The 20,881-nt window shown below is 45.6% G+C and overlaps 1 protein-coding gene across 1 annotated transcript in view; it reads right to left on the bottom strand.

The window, feature by feature from the left end:
• Nucleotides 1–20,881, bottom strand: part of CRYBG3 (crystallin beta-gamma domain containing 3) — a 129,426-nt gene that overhangs the window by 91,912 nt on the left and 16,633 nt on the right. The window contains exon 2 of the mRNA XM_066347701.1: nt 15,996–16,062. Within this exon, the coding sequence (XP_066203798.1) occupies nt 15,996–16,062 (67 nt within the window). The remainder of the gene's footprint in view (nt 1–15,995; nt 16,063–20,881) is intronic.

Here is a 20,881-nt window from a genome sequence, read left to right as displayed (position 1 = left end):
CAGCTGGTTCTGAGCTCAGCCGTGGTATTACTTGTCTGATGTTGCTGATTTCTGGGCCTGGGGCTTGAACATAACTGAAGCTTTGGTGTATTCGATGTGGGTCAGAACCTCACTGTCCTGGGGGCTTAATGCTTAAGGGAGCGGTCACGTAAGGGTCCACGTGGGAGTTGCATGAGCACACTCTCCGGCCCCTGTTCCTCCTCTAGGCGTCTACCACCCGACTGGCAGCACGCCAGGAGAGAAGAGGGCAGGGGGTTTACAGCCCGTATACCAGGGAGTTACCCTGGACGCGAGATCTACAGCCCGTGTGCCAGGGAGCCACCCAGGACGCGAGATCTACAGCCCGTGTGCCAGGGAGTCACCCTGGACGCGAGGTCTACAGCCCGTGTGCCAGGGAGTCACCCTGGACGCGAGATCTACAGCCCGTGTGCCAGGGAGCCACCCGGGACGCAAGGTCTACAGCCCGTATGCCAGGGAGCCACCCGGGACGCGAGATCTACAGCCCGTATACCAGGGAGCCACCCGGGACGCGAGATCTACAGCCCGTGTGCCAGGGAGCCACCCGGGACGCGAGATCTACAGCCCGTATACCAGGGAGCCACCCGGGACGCAAGATCTACAGCCCGTGTGCCAGGGAGCCACCCGGGACGCAAGGTCTACAGCCCGTATGCCAGGGAGCCACCCTGGATGCGAGATCTACAGCCCGTATGCCAGGGAGTCACCCGGGACGCGAGGTCTACAGCCCATGTGCCAGGGAGTCACCCGGACGCGAGATCTACAGCCCGTATGCCAGGGAGCCACCCGGGACGCGAGATCTACAGCCCGTGTGCCAGGGAGTCACCCGGGACGCGAGGTCTACAGCCCGTGTGCCAGGGAGTCACCCGGGACGCGAGATCCGTGTCCTCCCAGTTTTTCCCGTTGCTAGGCACTCGGAGCTTTCTGCCCTGGTGACCCTCTTCGCCTGGCCCATCGTCCTGGCTCTGCTCAAGTCTGTCTAACTGCCTACCACACGGACAGACTTCGCCATTTCAGCATCGCGTCAACGCACAAAGCTGCCACATTCTGTAAAATTGTTCCTTAAGAATGAGGAAGATGGCAATATGACGTATCAGTTCAGAGGTAAACTCTTCATGGTAAAACACAAAGTTCTGTTCTGAATGGACATTACTGCAAATCACACATGGACAGCACAGGGAATTCTTACAGATGTTAAATACTTCCAGAAGTGTTGTTTTACCTGCCCGTAAGTAGGTACTAGTAAGGCTATCACGTATACCCTGGGTGAGGAGAGATTAAACTGCTACCTCCAAGGGCGTGCTGGCATTCCGCCTCTCTCTCCCCCTGAAGCGTCATTAGCTTTCGTCCAATGTACCGACTCGCCCTCTTCCAAACATGCTCACCCGCCCCCGTACACGAGGAGTGCCTGCCTGACAGCATCTGTCAGATGCTGTGCTCACCACTGCTCATGAAAGGAAAGCTCAATTGTGACTCAGAGAACACTCAGGACACCGAGGTAAAACCACCTTGGGGCACGGACGGGTCACATGACCAGGTTTTGTTAGAAGCTGATCTTCAAGGAGGCAAGAACTCCGTAATTATAATGTCATTTGTTCACCTCGTTCCCAATTTTAATCCAAATTCAAAACAGTTTAAAGGAGTGTTCCACTCAGCACGAATAAAATGTAGCATATGAAAGGTTGAAAAAATGTTGAGAACCCATTAGCCCAGGAAATTAATTTCGAGCAGACAGTATTTTAAATCCGTTCCCACCCTGGGCGTCAGGACCTTTTATGGTGAGTCTCTACTTTAAGAATATGACCAGCCTGTTAATGTCACTAAAAGTCTCACTTTTAATTGGTTTCAACTATAACTTGATCCCATTCATCTCCACCTCATCCAGCCAACCTTCCGTCACTGCGGGAGCCCACACCATAAAGTAAGCCGCACCCTCTCCTGACAAAACCCCTCGAAACAGCTCTCAGTTTGGCAGTACAAGCGATTATAAAAATGCTCATGGGTGTGAGAGATACACTTTTTTTGTCCCTTATTCCCTTTAATTTGTTGTAATTTCCAGCAACAATATTTCTTCCTGAATCAAATGAACGAACACCGTAACACGGATAGAACTATGGTTTTTTTTCTATAACCAGTATGAATGACTACTTATCCTGGGTAGCTACTCATGACAACATCATAAACACAGGGTGGGGCAAAAGGAGGTTTACAGTTGTTTGTATGGAAAATAATACAATAATTAATAAAGAATAATATGAGAATAGAGTGTTTCACACACTCACAACTATAAAACTACTTTTGCCGAAACCTATATTCTTAAAAAGCTTGAGATCCACAGTCCTATAAAACTGGGGTTTAAAAAGGGGAGAACTAAGAGAACAAAGGGGTTACACCTCTTAAGTAAAATCTCGAGACAAATAATTTGTCAAAAACAGTACTGTATTTATTTCACTGCCTAAATTATTTTCGCTCAATAATTCCTTTCAAAGTATAACAGACTAGTTTCTAAATTAGTTTTGCTAAACTAATAAAAGCCTTCACATTGAATTTTTTTAGAGTATATAATATTTAAATTACTGGTTTCTCTTTCTCCTCAATGTTTAGCTTCTTTGCTTTTCATAATTCCTGTATCAGAGGTTTAATGAAGAGCATTTATTTTCAGTTTCCCAAAATGTCTTAGTTGCTCAGTTTTTCCCTAATAAACCTATGAGAAATTTTCATCAATAATTAAAATCTTCTCAGAAAAAGAATCTAATTTTAAAAACAAAAACTAGCAGAAAAGAACACTGCTATTCCAAGTAAACACAATAAATTATGTACTTATGTAATTAAAATGTTAAGCTTGATATAAAACAGCTGTTCTTTGCCCTCAGCTTTGACAACAATAACGTTCAGCCTGCCACAAGCCAGGGCCAGAGCCGCCTGCCAATGGGGCATTCTGCCATTGTTCCAACAAGTGTGCAGAATGAGAGCACTCCGGATTCAAGCAAACACACAACGAGCTGTTCCCAAAGATGTTGGTATTCTGCACAGAAAATACATAGGCTACTGATGGAGGCATATGTATCTTAGGCATTTAAGCATTTTCCCTTCCTATTCAGTATGTTGTAATGTAGTACCATTAGGTCCAAATTCATCTGTTCTCTTTGCTATGTGCCCAATACATGGAAATACAGGAAAACAGTAGATACACTGGTAAGTAAGAGAGCCGCGGCTTCACGGAGTTTCTGGTCCAGCTAGTAAGATACTCATCGTGATATCGCTGTGTGGGGCTCAGGGGCGGTATCTGCACATGGCAGACACCAGTGACTAGCCTGGGGATGGGAAGAAAGCACTGCGCAGAGGAGGTAACAGCTGCTTGCCCCTGAGGGGGGAAAGAGCATTCTAGACACAAAGTACTGTATTTCCCCATGTTAAGACGCTCCCACGTATAAGACGCCCCTTAATTTTGGGGCTCCAAATTTGCAAAAAAAAAATGTATTACATAAAGTCATTGAACTCAAGTTTTAGGCGTCATAACATTCATACAACTCCTCATCACTGTCACAACTCCCATCCATTAGCTTGTCTTCATCTGTGTCTGATGAGGAATCACTGTCTTCAACAATGAGCGCAAAAGCAAGCGTGAAAAAGTGGGAAATGCAAGTAAAAAACTACAACTACTGTATAAGACGCACCAGTTTTTAGACCCCAAACTTTTATTTTTTTTTATTTTTATTTATTTATTTATTTATTTTTCATTTTTCCGAAGCTGGAAATGGGGAGACAGACAGACTCCCGCATGCCCACCAGGGGCCGATGTTCTGCCCCTCTGGGGCGTTGCTCTGTCACATCCAGAGCCATTCTAGCGCCTGAGGCAGAGGCCACAGAGCCATCCCCAGCGCCAGGGCCATCTTTGCTCCAATGGAGCCTCGGCTGCGGGAGGGGAAGAGAGAGAGAGAGGAAGGAGAGGGGGAGGGGTGGAGAAGCAGATGGGCGCTTCTCCTGTGTGCCCTGGCCGGGAATCGAACCCAGGACTCTTATATGCCAGGCCGATGCCCTGCCACTGAGCCAATCGGCCAGGGCCAGATCCCAAACTTTTCGGAAAAGGGTGAGTCTTATACAGTGTGTCCGTAAAGTCATGGTGCACTTTTGACCAGTCACAGGAAAGCAACAAAAGACAATAGAAATGTGAAATCTGCACCAAATAAAAGGAAAACTCTCCCAGTTTCATACCTATTCAGTGCAGTTCGATGTGGGCTCATGCACAGAGTTTTTAGGGCTCCTTAGGTAGCTATCCGTATAGCCTCTACAGACTCGTCACTGACTGATGGCCTACCAGAACGGGGTTTCTCCACCAAACTGCCGGTTTCCTTCAACTGCTTATCCCACCGAGTAATGTTATTCCTATGTGGTGGCGCTTCGTTATAAACGCGCTGAGATTCACGTTGCACTTTGGTTACGGATTCGAATTTAGCGAGCCACAGAACACACTGAACTTTCCTCTGTACAGTCCACATCTCCACTGGCATGGCTGTGGGCTGCTCCGCTGTATACAGTGTTACATCATCATCTGCGCATGCGCACATGCTGCCACATCTTCTTACAGCAACTGGGAGGGTTTTCCTTTTATCTGGTGCAAATTTCACATTTCTATCATCTTTTGTTGCTTTCCTGTGACCAGTCAAAAGTGCACCATGACTTTACAGACACACTGTATATGGGGAAACACAGGGACATTCCAAATGGGGCTTGACCATGCTCTGTTTCCACTCTCCCATTTTCTATAAACTATAACGTTCCCATTTATTAAAAAGATCAGCCTGACCAGGCGGTGGCGCAGTGGATAGAGAGCATTGGACTGGGATGTGGAGGACCCAGGTTCGAGACCCCTGAGGTCGCCAGCTTGAGCGCGGGCTCATCTGGTTTGAGCAAAGCTCACCAGCTTGGACCTAAGGTCGCTGGCTCGAGCAAGGGGTTACTCGGTCTGCTGAAGGCCCGCAGTCAAGGCACATATGAGAAAGCAATCAATGAACAACTAAGGTGTTGCAACGAAAAACTGATGCTTGATGCTTCTCACCTCTTTCCATTCCTGTCTATCTGTCCCTATCTATCCCTCTCTCTGACTCTCTGTCTCTGGAAAAAAAAAAAAAAAAAGGTCAGACAGGACATCAAGACACCATGACGCGTCCCCCTAGAACACTGCGAGCAGAGACTTAGCCTGTTTCCCTGCTTCCACTCCCCAGTCTCCTCTCCAGACTAAAGCCAGAGCAATCTTGTAGAATGCAAGTTTGGTCATCCTTAAAGGCCTCCAATGGCCGTGCACTCCATCAGGATAAATTCAAACTCCCCAGCATGGCGTTTAATCTCTGTGCGGATCTAGCTCCTGTGTTCTCCAATTTTATCTCCTGTCACTCACTATGCTTACAATGTCTAGAATCACCTTATGCATGCTAATTCATCCTCCCCCCTCCCTCTCTCCTCCCCGTTCTCTCTGACTACAGTATGTCTTTGCATAATGCTATTCTTCCTGCTGACACCACTATCTCTCACCCTTGTTGACTGGGAAATTCTACCACAACCCAAGTTTTCCAGAATGGAAACTGCCTATATATTATTTTCCAGTGGACACCGCTAAGCTCTTTTATTTTTCCCTGTCACCACAAGGTGAAGGCAAACAATTGCAAATGCTTTCATCATGAGTAGGACTATTACCTAAAATTTTTAACAGTTTCTAAAATCTGTCATTCATATGTAAAAACCAGCAGCTTACTAGAGAACTGTAGTTAGCGTTCACCTAAGATGTCTGGCCACATTATATTACTTGGCAAGTTTGCCAATAACTGAAATTCCACCACCAAGAGTTGAAATTTCCTCAATTTTGAGGAAGATATGAGCTTATTATTCCTGACATCTTGAGTTAGCGATAGCTTAAATGGTGCTAAATTTTTAAATAAAATCACTATTTACCTTTCTCATAATGAATTTAGTTTGTGGTAGGTTGTCTGACTAACTCCATATAGATCACTGGCCTATTTGCGTCAACAAAATTTTTCAGTAAATGGATTTTTACCATTCATGTTAAGGTGTAGAGATGAGCTTTTTATGCCCCTATTGTTAAAGTAATTTTGCTTGAAATATAACATCACATTTTCATCACAGAATTATCTCTCCACTAAAAGACTGGAACAGGCAAGTAGGCTGGCCATCAGCTCTTTTGCCCTAAGCTGGTCATTGTCTAACAAAACAAGTAAGTTTTCTACACCTTTTATGTTATGACAAACCAGTGCGGTGATCAGTTCTGAAATGTCACAAATCATTTGTTACAACATTAGTTAAAAAGCTGAAATCTCCTTTTTAAAAATGCTGTAGAATGGAATTCAAGTTATTTATCTGTGGTGTCATTTCCAGTTTTTCATTTCCATGTAACTTCTGATAAAGGGATGCAGTTATACACAGTGTGCTAAGTCAGTGCCCTGAACCCCAGGTGACCCAGTCACCTACCACAGGTGTCAGGGAAAAATAGGGAAGAACTGCTGATCTAAGTGAGAAAAGTCTGAGCTATGCAGCAGCGCGTGTGGAGGGCAACAGGGCTGCCCCAGGGCCTTGGCGCAGCGGGGAGGAAAACAGAACCGTGGCATCGTCCCCAGATGTCGACAGTGGGTAACTTACAGCACATTTTAGAAGGACAGGGAATACAAAAAGAAAAGAAAATCACAATAAAATACTCTGAAATCAACATTTTTTTTTTTGTAGTGAGAGGAGGGGAGGCAAATCCACCCGGCAAGCCCATCTGGGGCTGTTGCTCCATTGCAACCAGAGCCCTTTTTTAGCGCCTGAGGTGGAGGCAATGGAGCCATCCTCAGTGCCTGAGGCCAACTCACTTGAGCCAGTTGAGCCACGCTGCAAGTGAGGAAGAGAGAGAGAAAGAGAAGGAGGAGGGATGGAGAGGCAGATGGGTGCTTCTCCTGTGTGCCCTGACTGGGAACTGAACCCAGAACATCTACATGCCAGGCTGACGCTCTACCACTGAGCCAACTGGCCAGGGACTGAAATCAACTTTTTGCATATGTCAAATCTCCTACCCAGTGATGTTCACAGGAAAGGTGAATCAATGAATCAGCTGTATTACCCTGAAGCTCAGGCCTCAGGAGCTTTGTTAGAAGACGTAGGTAGGAATCAAATCCATCAGGGAGAGGAATCAAACGACATAATACAGGGTAAAGTGGTTCCTTCCGGTTAGGTTATGGCAGGGGTCGGGAACCTCTTTGGCTGAGAGAGCCATGAACGCCACATATTTTAAAATGTAATTCCGTGAGAGCCATACAATATGTTTAACACTAAATACAAGTAAATGTGTGCATTTTATGTAAGACCAACACTTTTAAAGTACAGTAAATCTCTGAATTCTTTTTAATAACGTTGTTATGCTATTGCTAACCAATGATGAATGAAGTACTTCTTTCCATTAATGCGACTTCTGGTGCTGCATGGTTTTGCTGATGGCTTTCTAGTCTAGTTGATATGTGGTGAGGTTAAGCTTCATGCAGGCATTGAGACTTCCATCCATTAAACGTGATCGTAGGTTGGTCTTAACGTTCTTTAGATGTGAGAAAGACTGCTCACATGCACACGTAGAGTCACACACTGTCAGTACAGCAATACTCACATGCTGCAGCGTCTGGTATGTGACGAGAAGTGCGTTACAAGTTTTGACAATCAGCTCGTCCGCGGGTTGAAGTTTTTTCATTTCTCCCCACTTGTGTTTGCTCGCCAACTCTGCTCGCTGTTGTGCAAGTCTTTCCAAATCTGCATTCAGTGATTTGAACTTATTTACCCACATGTCTGAGGCCTTCAGGTCAGCAGCTTGTAGCTCAAAATCTCTGACAAAGACACTGGGGATGTAACTCAGGTCAGCACTGTCCACTGCACACTTGTGTGGACGGGTGATGAACTTAAAAAGACGAGTGTGCTCACGAAATTCTCCAAAGCGGGATTAGATGTGAAGCCTGCTAGCTGCTGGAGATCAAGATGTTGAGCAGGGTCACTTGCTGTGCATGCATCTTTAAACTCTCCCAGTTTTTCAAAGTGTAGTAAATGATCTGTTTCAATGTCTGCGATGAAGAGTTCCAGCTTGTTTTCAAATGCTAACACTGCTTGTTGAAGGGATAAGACTGTATTTCCAATGTCTTGCATTTTCACATTGAGCTGGTTCAGATGTTCAGTCATGTCCACGAGATAGTAGAACTTCAGGAGCCACTCAGTGTTAGCTAACTCAGGATACTCGATGGTTTTCATTTCAAGAAAAGTCCGGATTTTGCTCAGATGAGCCATGAAATGGCTGAGCACCTTCCCTCCTGACAACCAACGCACATTGCTGTTCAGAAGCAGAGCAGGACGATTATTCCCAACTTCATCCAGCAGTGTTTAAAACTGGCGATCATTTAAAGCTCGGGCAACAATAAAGTTGACCACCCAAATGACCAGTAACATCACCTCACCAAGCTGATCACCACACATCTGAGCACAAAACACCTCCTGATGTAGGATGCAGTGAACACTTAGGATGGGTCTCTTTTCATGTTCACAAAGAAGCGCTACAAATCTTCTGTTTTTCCCCACCATGCACGGAGCACCATCAGTACACACCGAAATAAGTTTATCCATCGTTAGATTTTTTTCTTTAGCGAACTCAGTGAAAGATTTGAATAAATCCTCCCCTCTTGTTGTCTTTCATAGGCAAAACAGCAAGACTTTCCTCACGTAGTGTGTCACCGACAGCATACCTTGCAATCACGCTGAACTGGGATAAATGGTTTACATCTGTTGACTCATCCAAAGCAAGAGAAAAGAATGGTGCTGCATTTATGTCCTTCACTTGTGTTGCCCCAATTTGATTTGCCATCATGATGGTACGATCGTGAAACAGTTCTTGCCAACAGAGGCATGTCTTTTATTCGTTTGATTATCTTGTCTTTATCCGAAAAGTCATCAAAAAGTTCATTGGCAACATCAAGCATGAATGTTTTGGCATACTCCCCTTCTGTGAATGGCTTTCCGTTTCTCACAATTGCTAAAGCACCAGCAAAGCTAGCCGAATTCCAATCACCTTGTTGGGTCCAAACACAGAGTTGCTGCTGACTAGCTTGCACTCTGCACAGTAGCTCTTGACATGCTTTCATCCTGCTGTCCCACGCTGGATATTTCGATGCAAATGCAGTATGGCATGTGTCAAAGTGCTGCTTTATATTTGACCGTTTCATTGATGCAATTTTATTATTGCATATTAGACACACTGCAGAACCTGCTCTCTCCACAAAGGCAAATTCCTCTGTCCATTCCTGCTGAAAAGTACGATACTCTTCATCTTTTTTTTCTTTTAGCCATCTTCTTTGTCAAAAGGGTTTCTGCAATTAGCTAGCTGACTACTTGATTAAAAGGAGGGAAGTTTACTTCCTGACCTCACAACGACTGTGTTGTCCCGGAGGACAGCTGTGATTGGCTCCAGCCACCCGCAACTATGAACATGAGCGGTAGGAAATGAATGGATTGTAATACATGAGAATGTTTTATATTTTTAACGTTATTATTTTTTTTATTAAAGATTTGTCTGCGAGCCACATGCAGCCATCAAAAGAGCCACATCTGTCTCGTGAGTCATAGGTTCCCGACCCCTGCTGTAGATAAACCACATACATTGATTTCTTTTCTTTATAAAATACTCTAAAATGAAAGTTTAGGGACTATTTTTTTTTCTTTTTTTTTTTGGCAAGAGAGACAGACATGACAGACAGACAGGGAGATGAGAAGCATCAACTTGTTGCTATAGCGCCTTAGTTGTTCATTGATTGCTTCTCACATGTGCCTTGACAAGGGTGCACCAGCCAAACCAGTGACTCCTTGTTCAAGCCAGTGACCTTGGCCTTTAAGCCAGGGACCTTTGGGCTCAAGCCAGTGGCCATAGGTGTATGATACCACGCTCAAGCTGGCGACCTCAGGGTTTCGAACCAGGGTTCTCAGCGTCCCAGGTCGATGCTCTATCTACTGTGCCACTGCCTGGTCAGGCAAGGGACTGTTTTCTTAAGTGATAAATACAAAGAGAGGAAGGGAGTAGTATATTATCAGATAAGAGGTTTCAGAAAACATTTAGGAGGCAAAGGCAGATAAAGTCACAGTAAATGACCAGAGAAAGTTTCTACCCTAGTGTCTGCAACATTGAGTTCTGATCATAAGGCAAACGATCTACCCTACAGAAAACCTGAAAAAGCTCAGATCTGAGGACAGCAGATGTCACTAACGCAGTGAGAGAGACAGGGTTGACTTTGGGTGATGGGCGCATAACACAATCAACCGTTCAAATAAATGCTATAGAAATGTTTACCTGAAGCCTATGTACTCTTACTGATCAATGCCACCCTATTGAATATCTAACAAAAACACCATGAGTTTGGTTGAAAACCTCCAAATGAAGCCCTTGAGCCCCAGAGCTCTTCCCCAATCCCAAGCAGTTAAGAATTCAACAGTGACGCCTCACCAGTGGTGGCACAGTGGATAGAGCCTCGACCTGGAACGCTGAAGTCCCAGGTCTGAAAGCCCACGGCTGCTGACTTGAGCATGGGCGCACTAGTTTGAGCACGAGGCCACAGGCTTGAGCCCAGAGGTCGCTGGTTTGAAGCCCAAGATGGCTTAAGCAAGGGGTTACTGGCTCGGCTTAAGCCCTCAGGTGAAGGCACGTATGTAATCAACAAACTAAAGTGAAGCAACTACAAGTTGATGCTTCTCATTTTCTCTTTTTTCCTCTCTCTCAAAATCAAGTAAAAAGAAAATTAAAAAAAAAAAAAAAGAATTAAACAGTGATTAAGACAGACTTTCATAAGAAAGTTTTGGGTAAAAGGTAGGAGTGAAGTGAAATGAGAAGATTGAAAAAAATCCCCCCCAAAATGAAAAAAACTATTGTTTTAAATTTTTTTATGTATTAGAGAGAAACAGTAGAAGCCAGTGAAGACGGAGGGATGAATGCGATCAAGGCACGGTCCAAGAGAAGGCCGGCAGTAAGAGACCAACACCAGCGGTAGGGGCCGTCGGGTAGTTCAGCCTTGGTCGGGAGAGAGGGATGAGGATCCCTCTGATGGGGGCAGAGGGAGCTGGGCTTTACAGCATGGGCCTCCCTATTTTAAATAACAGTATGAATGCAGCAAGAGTCTACGGCTGCAGCAAGACTGTAGACCCCACAGAGAAATAAAGGTAGAATGTGCACTACCTGCATGGTTTGCCTGCTGGATGTAAAACCTGAGTAATCTAGAAAATATTCCTATTACAAGGGAATAGCAGATCCAAGGGCAAGAACAGCTCCAGCGCTGGTAGGACAGCGTGGTTGCTGGAGCACCATCCTGACGTGCAAGGCTTGCCGGTTCCATCTGTGCTCGGGGCCCATACAGAGGCAGACTGATGTTTCCGATTCTCTCTATCCCCCCCCTTTCTCTCTAATGTCAATAAGTAAAAATTTTAAAAAAGAGAAATATCTCCACAACAAATCGTAGCTAACAAATTAGCAAAACAGCAAAATCTGCCCAGTCATGTGCTCCATCACGGCGATTCGGTCCACAAGGGACGGCACACAGAACTGCGGCGCCGTAAATCGGGGCGGAGCCGCAAGTGCCCGTTGCCCAGTGACAGTGCAGCCCGCACAGCCCCGCAGCACGAGCATTCCTGTTTGCGGAGCTGCTGTGCAAACAAAGCAACGGTGCTGTCCGCCGTGTAACAGTGCAGCATGTTCGACGGTGCTGTCAGCCTTATAACAGTGCAGCACGTACAACGGTGTACAGTACATAATACCCGATAATGATAATAAATGGCTATACTACTGGTTTATGTATTTACTATACTTTTATTGCTGTTTTAGAGGGTATTTTTTTTTTTTAAAGGTTGCTGTAAAGCTGTATGTCGTATTATGCCAGCAGCAGCCTCATCGGGTGTTTGTACCTCCTGACTGCATCATCTTGGCTTGGGCCTGATTTCATCTTGTGTTTTGCCCATTAACATGCTATACAGGTGTGTAGCCTAGGAGCAATAGGTTAGGCCCCTGGTTGTCAAACTGCAGCTCGCAAGCCACATGTGGCTCTTTGGCCCCTTGAGTGTGTCTCTTCCACAAAATACCATGTGTGGGCAATACATCGATAAGGAATGTACCTACATATATAGCGTAAGTTTAAAAAATTTGGCTCTCAAAGAAATTTCAATCGTTGTACTGTTGATGTTTGGCTCTGTTGACTAATGAGTTCGCTGACCACTGGGCTAGACCATATAGCCTAGGTGTGCAGTAGGCTACACCATCTAGATTTGTGTAAGTACCCTCCATGATGTTTACACAATGACAAAATCAGCTGATGACACATTTCTCAGAAGGTGTCTCTGTCATTAAGTGGCAAATGACCATATATAGCATGTAAGTGATATTTTAAGAACTAAAAATGTAACGACGTCCAAAGATAATACAAAGCTTCTACAGTCTAGTGCAGGGGTCTCAAACTCAACTCAGCATGTGGGCCGCAGAGCAAGATCACAGCCGTTCGGCGGGCCGCACTAGGTCTACAAAAGGCAACTGTTACGCAACACTTTCAGTGTCACAAAACGACCAGAAACTGTAGTTCGCATCACAACTGCTGTTAACTAAGCTAATATCTAGCTAGGATGCTAGAGAAATGAAAAATACAAGTAGGCCCCTAGGCTTACTTAATTTTATCCAAAATATTTTGAACTTCGTGGATTAGTCTGCGGGCCACACAAAATTGTTCGGCGGGCCGCATGCGGCCCGCAGGCCCTGAATTTGAGACCCCTGGTCTAGTGGTTAGACTAATACAATGAATTTTTGTAGCTAAGGCTCATAACCAAACAATCTTCGATATCTTGATTTGGGCCTGCCTGTGGTGGCACAGTAGACAGAGCGTCAATCTGCAACAGTGAAGTTGCTGGTTTGAAACCCTGGGCTTGTCCAGTCAAAGCACATATGACAAGCAACAAGGAAGCAATGAACAACTAAAGTGAAGCAAATAGGAAATGATATTTCAGGTTCCGCCCCCCCCACCCCCGTAAAGTCAATAAATAAAATCTTTAATAAAAAATATCTTGGTTTGGTATCTCAAAGTCAAATACTCACAAAAAGCCAAGTATAAGCATATTTATTATACGTAAGTCTGTCATATTTCCGACTTGAGAAAAAGTGGCATTACCATCACAGAAGGAATTACCATAAAATTCAGGTTTACAAGATGTAAGTATGGCAAGAAATGCCACATCACAGTGGAGCACTATGTCTCAGAAAACTATTAGAAAGAAAACAAATGCATATTTTATGACACTTGCTAAATGTCAAAACTTAAATTGAGAGTATTTAAAATAAGATCATAAATACTACTGCTAACCTTTCTCCCCCCCCCCCAAAGTCTGGGGCTGACTATTGGTATCCTCAAATACATATTTTTGATGCCTGGCAGCAACAGGTCCCTGCAGAAATCCTGCCAGTAACTTCTGTAAGACAAAAAACCAGTTATGTGGGTCAAAGAGCTCAGGCTACCCCAGTGAGAGTTCCATGGTGTCCTTTCTATTACAGGCTAACTGGACTGCCCATGTGTAAGGCCTCTAGGCCTCAAATCATAAGTCTCATGAGTCACATTTATTTGGGGGCCCAGATCCCAAATTCAAATGACAAAATTCTGGACACTCAAAACAAGATATTAAGAATGGACAGAAAAATGGCCCTGGCCAGTTGACTCTGTGGTAGAGCGTCGGCCTGGCATGTGGATGTCCCAACTACGATTTCCAGTCAGGGCACACAGGTGAAGCACCAATCTATTTCTCCACCCTTCCCCCTCTCACTTCTTTCTCTCTCTCCTCCCCCCCTCCTGCAGCCATACCTCAATTAGAGCAAGTTGGCCCTGGGCGCTGAGAATGGCTCCATTACCACCTCCTCAGGTGCTAAAAAATGGCTCCGGTTGCAACAAGCAAGAGCCCCAGATGGGCAGAGCATCGCCCCCTAGTGGGCTTGCTGGGTGGATCCTGGTCAGGGCGCATGCGGGAGTCTGTCTCTGCCTCTCCTCTCACCTTAAAAAAGAGACTTTCTAGGTGAAATCTCAGCAGGTGGAAAGTAGCACTACTGGAAATTAAGGACTGAAGGCCAAGCTTGAAGACTGAAGGTTTATCACAAGGAGATCAGGGTTGAAGTGGCAGGCTGTCGGTTACAGGCTGAGTAGAAAAACAAGCAGCTACGAAGACGGGAGGAGGAAACAAGGAGAACAGGAAGGTTTGGTGAAGGTCAAGGGTGAGTCCAGAGGCAATGAGGGATTAAGAGAGAGAATGACAAGAGTTGGCAGCCAAAGAAACTTCAAAGTCTGAGATCTCCAAGGTAATACTTCCTGTGAAGCAATTTAAGGGCTAGGTTGTATATACAGCATCAGAAGTGAGAATCCTGAAGGAGGGCACTTCTCGACAGGTAAAAACAATGAGAGGAAGGATGCTTTGGAGTCTGCGCCGTGCTAAAACAGCAGGCTGGCCAGCAGCTGGCTGCAGGAGCGCTGGTTATAAACCCGGGAGATGTTATACAACCCGGGACTGGGTGGGGTGTTGGAGCCAAACTCACAAAGGAATGAAGGACGACAAGGGACGCAAACTGATCCTGATTTTTTCTTTCAATAAAGTTTTTAAAAAATCAGATACTATTTTTTATTTTTGTTTTAAAAGTATTTATATTGTTTACAATGATAAAAAAGGCAGGCCTTAAAAAATGAAAACAGTTTTATCTTAACCATATTTAATGTGCCTGGACCTTCTATAACGTTTAAACGTGCCCCACCTCAGTAATGAAGAATTCAGGTGACTTTCTGGTCCTTCCACTGACCAAGCCAACTCACCCTGAAACCCTAGAAAGGACATGCACGCTCCCTGACTGACTGGCCCAAATCCTGTATGGAAGGAGAGGAACCGGGACGGCTACCAGACCTTGCTCACACACCGGGCCTCACATCACCAAACAGCACACACATCTGATTTATAGAAATCCCTGCGAGTAAAATGTTACGAGGTGGAGTGATTTTCAAGGTTTATAACCACACTTGTCAATAATTACCTAGGTAGGTGTATAACTTGCATTTTAGAAGCAAAAGAAAGCCAGTTCACATGTAAACTGACCAAACACATCATCACATACTCATAACACACCAGAACATGCTATTAACTTCTATCCTCAAAAGCACTATTCATTGTCAGCAGCATTTGAGAAAACACAACATAAAAACCTTCCTAGAGAGAGGAGGCTATGGAGGTCAGGTGATCCAAGGTACAGATTAGGAAACTAAGTGTGGTGGTTGGGGGGGGAGGGGAGGGGCACAAAGAAAACTAGATAGAAGGTGACAGAGGACAATCTGACTTTGGGTGATGGGTATGCAACATAATTGAATGACAAGATAACATGGACATGTTATCTTTGAATATATGTATCCTGATTTATTGATGTCGCCCCATTAAAAAAATAAAAAAAAAAAAATGTTTTCAACACAAAAAAAGGTAATTATGTGAGTTGATGGAGGTGTTAACTAACTCTTCTGTGGTCAACATTTTGCGATATTTCTATCAAATATGTGTTTCAAATCAACATGTTGTACATCTTAAACTTATACAATGTTATATGTCAATTATATCTCAATAAAGCTGGGAAAAAAGGGGGAAAAAAAAGGAAACTAAGGCACAAATAAGGTAACTGCCTCAGCTGCAGGCCACACGGTGGATGGTGGCAAAGCTGAGAAAGAGCACCACACTCTCATCTCCCTCAGGGCCTCTGTCCCCCTCCCCCACCCCCACCCCAGGACGCAAGGGCCTGAGAGAGCTGGGCTGGATTTCCACATAAAGTGCTCCTTTTGGAATATACAATGAGGTGATAGAATCTAAAAAATAAGAATGAGCAGAAATTAAGAAAAATATTTACTTAGTATATTAATTTAAAATTATACCTTTACTGCTTCTGATGAAAGTACATTCTCCTTTTTCTGACTTGTACTCACGGGCTCATTTTCAACACTGAAAAAGAAAAACCACAGTTTCTTTTGAAATTAAAAGAGAATTATTAAAATCAGACAAGTTTCTGTGTTTAAAGCAAAAACCGAAGGTCTTTTACCTGCAATGCTCAAAAGATTCATTTACAAATTGTCACACTAAGATGATGTTGATTTGAATCCCTGCGCTTTAACCACACACTCAGAAATGCTCATCCAGAAAAGGTGAAGGAATTAAGATGTACAAACTGCCAATTATAAAATGTCACAGGGGTGCCAGGTACAGTAGAGGGAATATAGTCGATACTATTATAGTAACTGCGTATTGTATCAGAGGGATACCAGACTTCCTGGGGGCGTTACTTAGGAAGTTCTATAAAGGTCTAACCATTAGGCTGTGCACTGAAATTAATACATTATATGCCAACTGTAATTGAAAAATTTTAACACAATTGTTCATGCAGGCTTTGGAAACTTTTGTGAGTCTATTATGTGTTAGGTATATATTTTCTTATATTAACAATGAGCATCACAGTAATACACCAGTGTACAACTCGCATAATCTTGGAAAGGACTAGGACTTTTTGCTTTTATTTATATTAGGGTTCTCCATAGCCTGATATTTTTAAAAAAATGCCTATGCTAAGTGTTATTCGGAACGTATTTCTACTCAGCAGGTTTTTATGAACATGCAGGGTCACCTAGCGAGTCTGGGGAATACCGTCCTCAAACTAGACGTAGCCTTCTCTAGCCCCAATGTGTCCCAGATGGCACGCCGGAAATCTGATCTTCCAGAGAGTCCATTCTCACTGCCGCGTCTGGAATACTTTCCGGATGCCGTTTCAGACGGCGTCATAAACTACTTTGCCTATTGGGCACATGTGCCTTTTAGGTCTAAACATTTATATCTCTACGCTTATGCCTTCTTGTTGTCGTCCTTCCATGATCCTGACAATTAGGTAGCTCCTCTGTGAAGAGCAGCCCGGCCGTCTTGAGATGCTGGGAAGTGTGCTTGGCCTCAAGGACGTGAGAACAGGTGGGTCAGGGGCTTTGTGAAACCTGGCCTCTGAGGACAGACGGATACACAGCTCACTAGGACAGTGTGGTACAACTTCTATCTGCTGAATGAACGACATGCCACGGAGCGCCGGGGACGCACGAGCGGCGACGCTGTCTGCTCAGCCGAGCTCCCACGGAGGAGCTGCCGAGGCAGTGGGCTCAGCCGAGCTCCCACGGAGGAGCTGCCGAGGCAGTGGGCTCAGGTGAGCTCCCACGGAGGAGCTGCAGAGGCAGTGGGCTCAGGTGAGCTCCCACGGAGGAGCCGCAGAGGCAGTGGGCTCAGTCCAGCTCCCACGGAGGAGCTGCACAGGCAGTGGGCTCAGGTGAGCTCCCACGGAGGAGCAGCAGAGGCAGTGGGCTCAGGCGAGCTCCCACGGAGGAGCCGCAGAGGCAGTGGGCTCAGTCCAGCTCCCACGGAGGAGCCGCAGAGGCAGTGGGCTCAGGTGAGCTCCCACGGAGGAGCCGCAGAGGCAGTGGGCTCAGCCGAGCTCCCACGGAGGAGCCGCAGAGGCAGTGGGCTCAGTCCAGCTCCCACGGAGGAGCCGCAGAGGCAGTGGGCTCAGGCGAGCTCCCACGGAGGAGCCGCACAGGCAGTGGGCTCAGGCGAGCTCCCACGGAGGAGCCGCAGAGGCAGTGGGCTCAGGTGAGCTCCCACGGAGGAGCCGCAGAGGCAGTGGGCTCAGGTGAGCCCCCACGGAGGAGCCGCAGAGGCAGTGGGCTCAGGTGAGCTCCCACGGAGGAGCCGCAGAGGCAGTGGGCTCAGGTGAGCTCCCACGGAGGAGCCGCAGAGGCAGTGGGCTCAGGTGAGCCCCCACGGAGGAGCCGCAGAGGCAGTGGGCTCAGGTGAGCCCCCACGGAGGAGCCGCAGAGGCAGTGGGCTCAGGTGAGCCCCCACGGAGGAGCCGCAGAGGCAGTGGGCTCAGGTGAGCCCCCACGGAGGAGCCGCAGAGGCAGTGGGCTCAGGTGAGCCCCCACGGAGGAGCCGCAGAGGCAGTGGGCTCAGGTGAGCCCCCACGGAGGAGCCGCAGAGGCAGTGGGCTCAGGCGAGCTCCCACGGAGGAGCTGCACAGGCAGTGGGCTCAGGTGAGCCCCCACGGAGGAGCCGCAGAGGCAGTGGGCTCAGTGGAGCTCCCACGGAGGAGCCGCAGAGGCAGTGGGCTCAGTCCAGCTCCCACGGAGGAGCCGCAGAGGCAGTGGGCTCAGTCCAGCTCCCACGGAGGAGCCGCACAGGCAGTGGGCTCAGGTGAGCTCCCACGGAGGAGCCGCAGAGGCAGTGGGCTCAGGCGAGCTCCCACGGAGGAGCCGCAGAGGCAGTGGGCTCAGGTGAGCCCCCACGGAGGAGCCGCACAGGCAGTGGGGGATGGGGACTGTGGCATTTTCGGGAAGCCACGTTTTGTTGGTTTTTACTATAAAACTAGAGCACGGGAACTTGTGACAGGCAGCGGTAATCCTGCTGGAGATGAGATTGAAACCAGAGGGTAGTGGAGGTCAGACTATGAGGACCCCGCCTGACCTGTTACAGAATTTGATCTTTGTCCTGCTAGCACTCAGGCCGGGACACGCATAAGGGTGACAGAATGCAGAAAAGGCTAGGCAATCACGGGGCCTGTGGGTGAGGGAACGGGAGGAAGGAGGTGGTGGCAAGAGCTCGGATCGGATGAAGGCTACACGCAGCAGATGAGGTGCAAAGGGAAGACACATTTGTGCTCCTCAGATTTTTCATCCATAAAATCCAGTTCAATTACGCAGAATCAAGGAACACATGATAATGATCAAAAAACAAAGAGAAGGCAGAAAGATCATGACCACCTGGAAAATATAATGGATTAAACTTTCATTAAGTCTCAGATTCTAGCCTGACTATGCTGTGGCGCAGTGGATAGAGCATTGGACTGGGATGCGGAGGACCCAGGCTCGAGAACCCGAGGTCGCCAGCTTGAGCACGGGATCATCTGGTTTGAGCAAAGCTCACCAGCTTGGACCCAAGGTCGCTGGCTCCAGCAAGGGGTTACTCGGTCTGCTGTAGCCCCACGGTCAAGGCAAATATGAGAAAGCAATCAATGAACAACTAAGGTGTTGCAACAAAAAACTGATGATTGATGCTTCTCATCTGTCTCTCTTCCTGTCTGTCTGTCCCAGTCTATCCCTCTGTCTGTCTCTGTAAAAAAAAAAGTCTCAGATTCGATGCAGGAATAGCCAGACTAAAAAGATGCAGCCATGCTCTTAAGCCTTTTAAACATCAGTAAGAAAGGCAAGAATGTAAACAAGATAAATATATGAAGTGTGTGTTTAACATTAGGAAATTCTACAGGAAAAAACAGAGACAAAAAAGTAAAATAATGTTGTACAAAACAGAATTATGACCTATACACATATGCATAACTATAAAAAAGGAATATAACAAATAGTTATTTTTAAAGTAAGTGAGTTCTTATCATTTTTTTTTTTCTCTATTTTACTAGCCTTATCTTTTGCCATGCTTGTTTGCAATTCAGTTTTTTAACTAAATGTTAATTGATACCGGTCTCCTTAGGCTCAAATCAAAACAAAATTGACAAAACACATGTAAAAAGAGCATGTTACAAGGATCTGGGGCATAATTAAGGATAATGCTGACTTTGATTTTATAAGTATATTATCTAACTACAACCTATTTTGAATGACATACCTAAAATCTACACATATAACAAGCATTTAATTTCAGTCTCCTAGTTCCTACTTCCAGATTTCTAAAATTCTACTTATCACGAGTATTCACAGGGCTTTCTATAAACTTACTGCCTTTGAGTTGAGATGGTCAATGAAATGGTAAAAGTTTCTTTCCACTACAAACGCTCTGCAGAAAATGGAGTTCTGGGGCCATGGATTTAGGCAGAACTCAGTATTTTCAAGTAGCTGTAATCACTTCCATGCTAAGAACAAACAAAATACCAGAAAAACATTTTTTGTAAGTTAGCACATAAGTTACTTTGTATTGAGCCAATAGTTGAAGATTTTTTTTAAAAAAAAGAGAGGCAGGAAGAGAGAAAGAGAACATTGAGCCCTGACTCGGGAATCAACTGGCAACCTCCATGCTCCAGGGTGATGCTCCAACCAACCAACTGTGCTATCTGGCTAGGGCTTAATTTATTGTAAGGGAGAGAGGGGGGAGGGGAAAGGGAAGCATTCTTTCACTCACTCATGCATTCATTGGTTGCTTCCGGTGTTTGCCCTGACCAGAGATGGAACCCACAACTTTGTCATTTCAGATGACACTCTTAACCAACTGAGCTAACTGGCCAGGGCGGTTAAAGAATTTAAAACTGGTATCACCAGAAGAATTTAATCCCTGACACTTCATAAAACTTTCTGAAATTTATATCCTAAATTTTCGTGAACCTTACTGCTAAACCAAAACTCCAAAATGTGTTGAGTTTTAAAGCAAACAACACATTCTAAAATTCTGGTTTAGCTGTAAGAATCAATGCTTCAATTAAAGGTTTCCCAACTATTTTTCTTCATCATGAGAGTCACTTTTAAATTAGTCTCTGGCGTCTTCCGGACTGCACTGCTATTCAAAAAATCCTTCGGCAAATCTCTATCAGTTGATGAATAAAATGAAGAGTCCTTAGCATAGATACAGCTATTCATGACGTGGCTCACAGAATCCCTTCACATTCTTAGAACACACCAAGGTCATATGCCAGTAAGCCCCTTTCTTCTCCTGCCTGCAACAGCCTCTCCACCCTGTCCAGCTCTTAATCCTATAAAATGTAGTTCTACTGTCCTGTGTTTGTATTCCCACT

This window comes from Saccopteryx leptura, chromosome 8 (genome assembly GCF_036850995.1).
Source record: "Saccopteryx leptura isolate mSacLep1 chromosome 8, mSacLep1_pri_phased_curated, whole genome shotgun sequence".
NCBI lineage: Eukaryota > Metazoa > Chordata > Mammalia > Chiroptera > Emballonuridae > Saccopteryx > Saccopteryx leptura.
The sequence above is the reverse complement of the archived record's forward strand: the minus strand, read 5'-3'. Positions and strand labels throughout refer to the sequence as shown.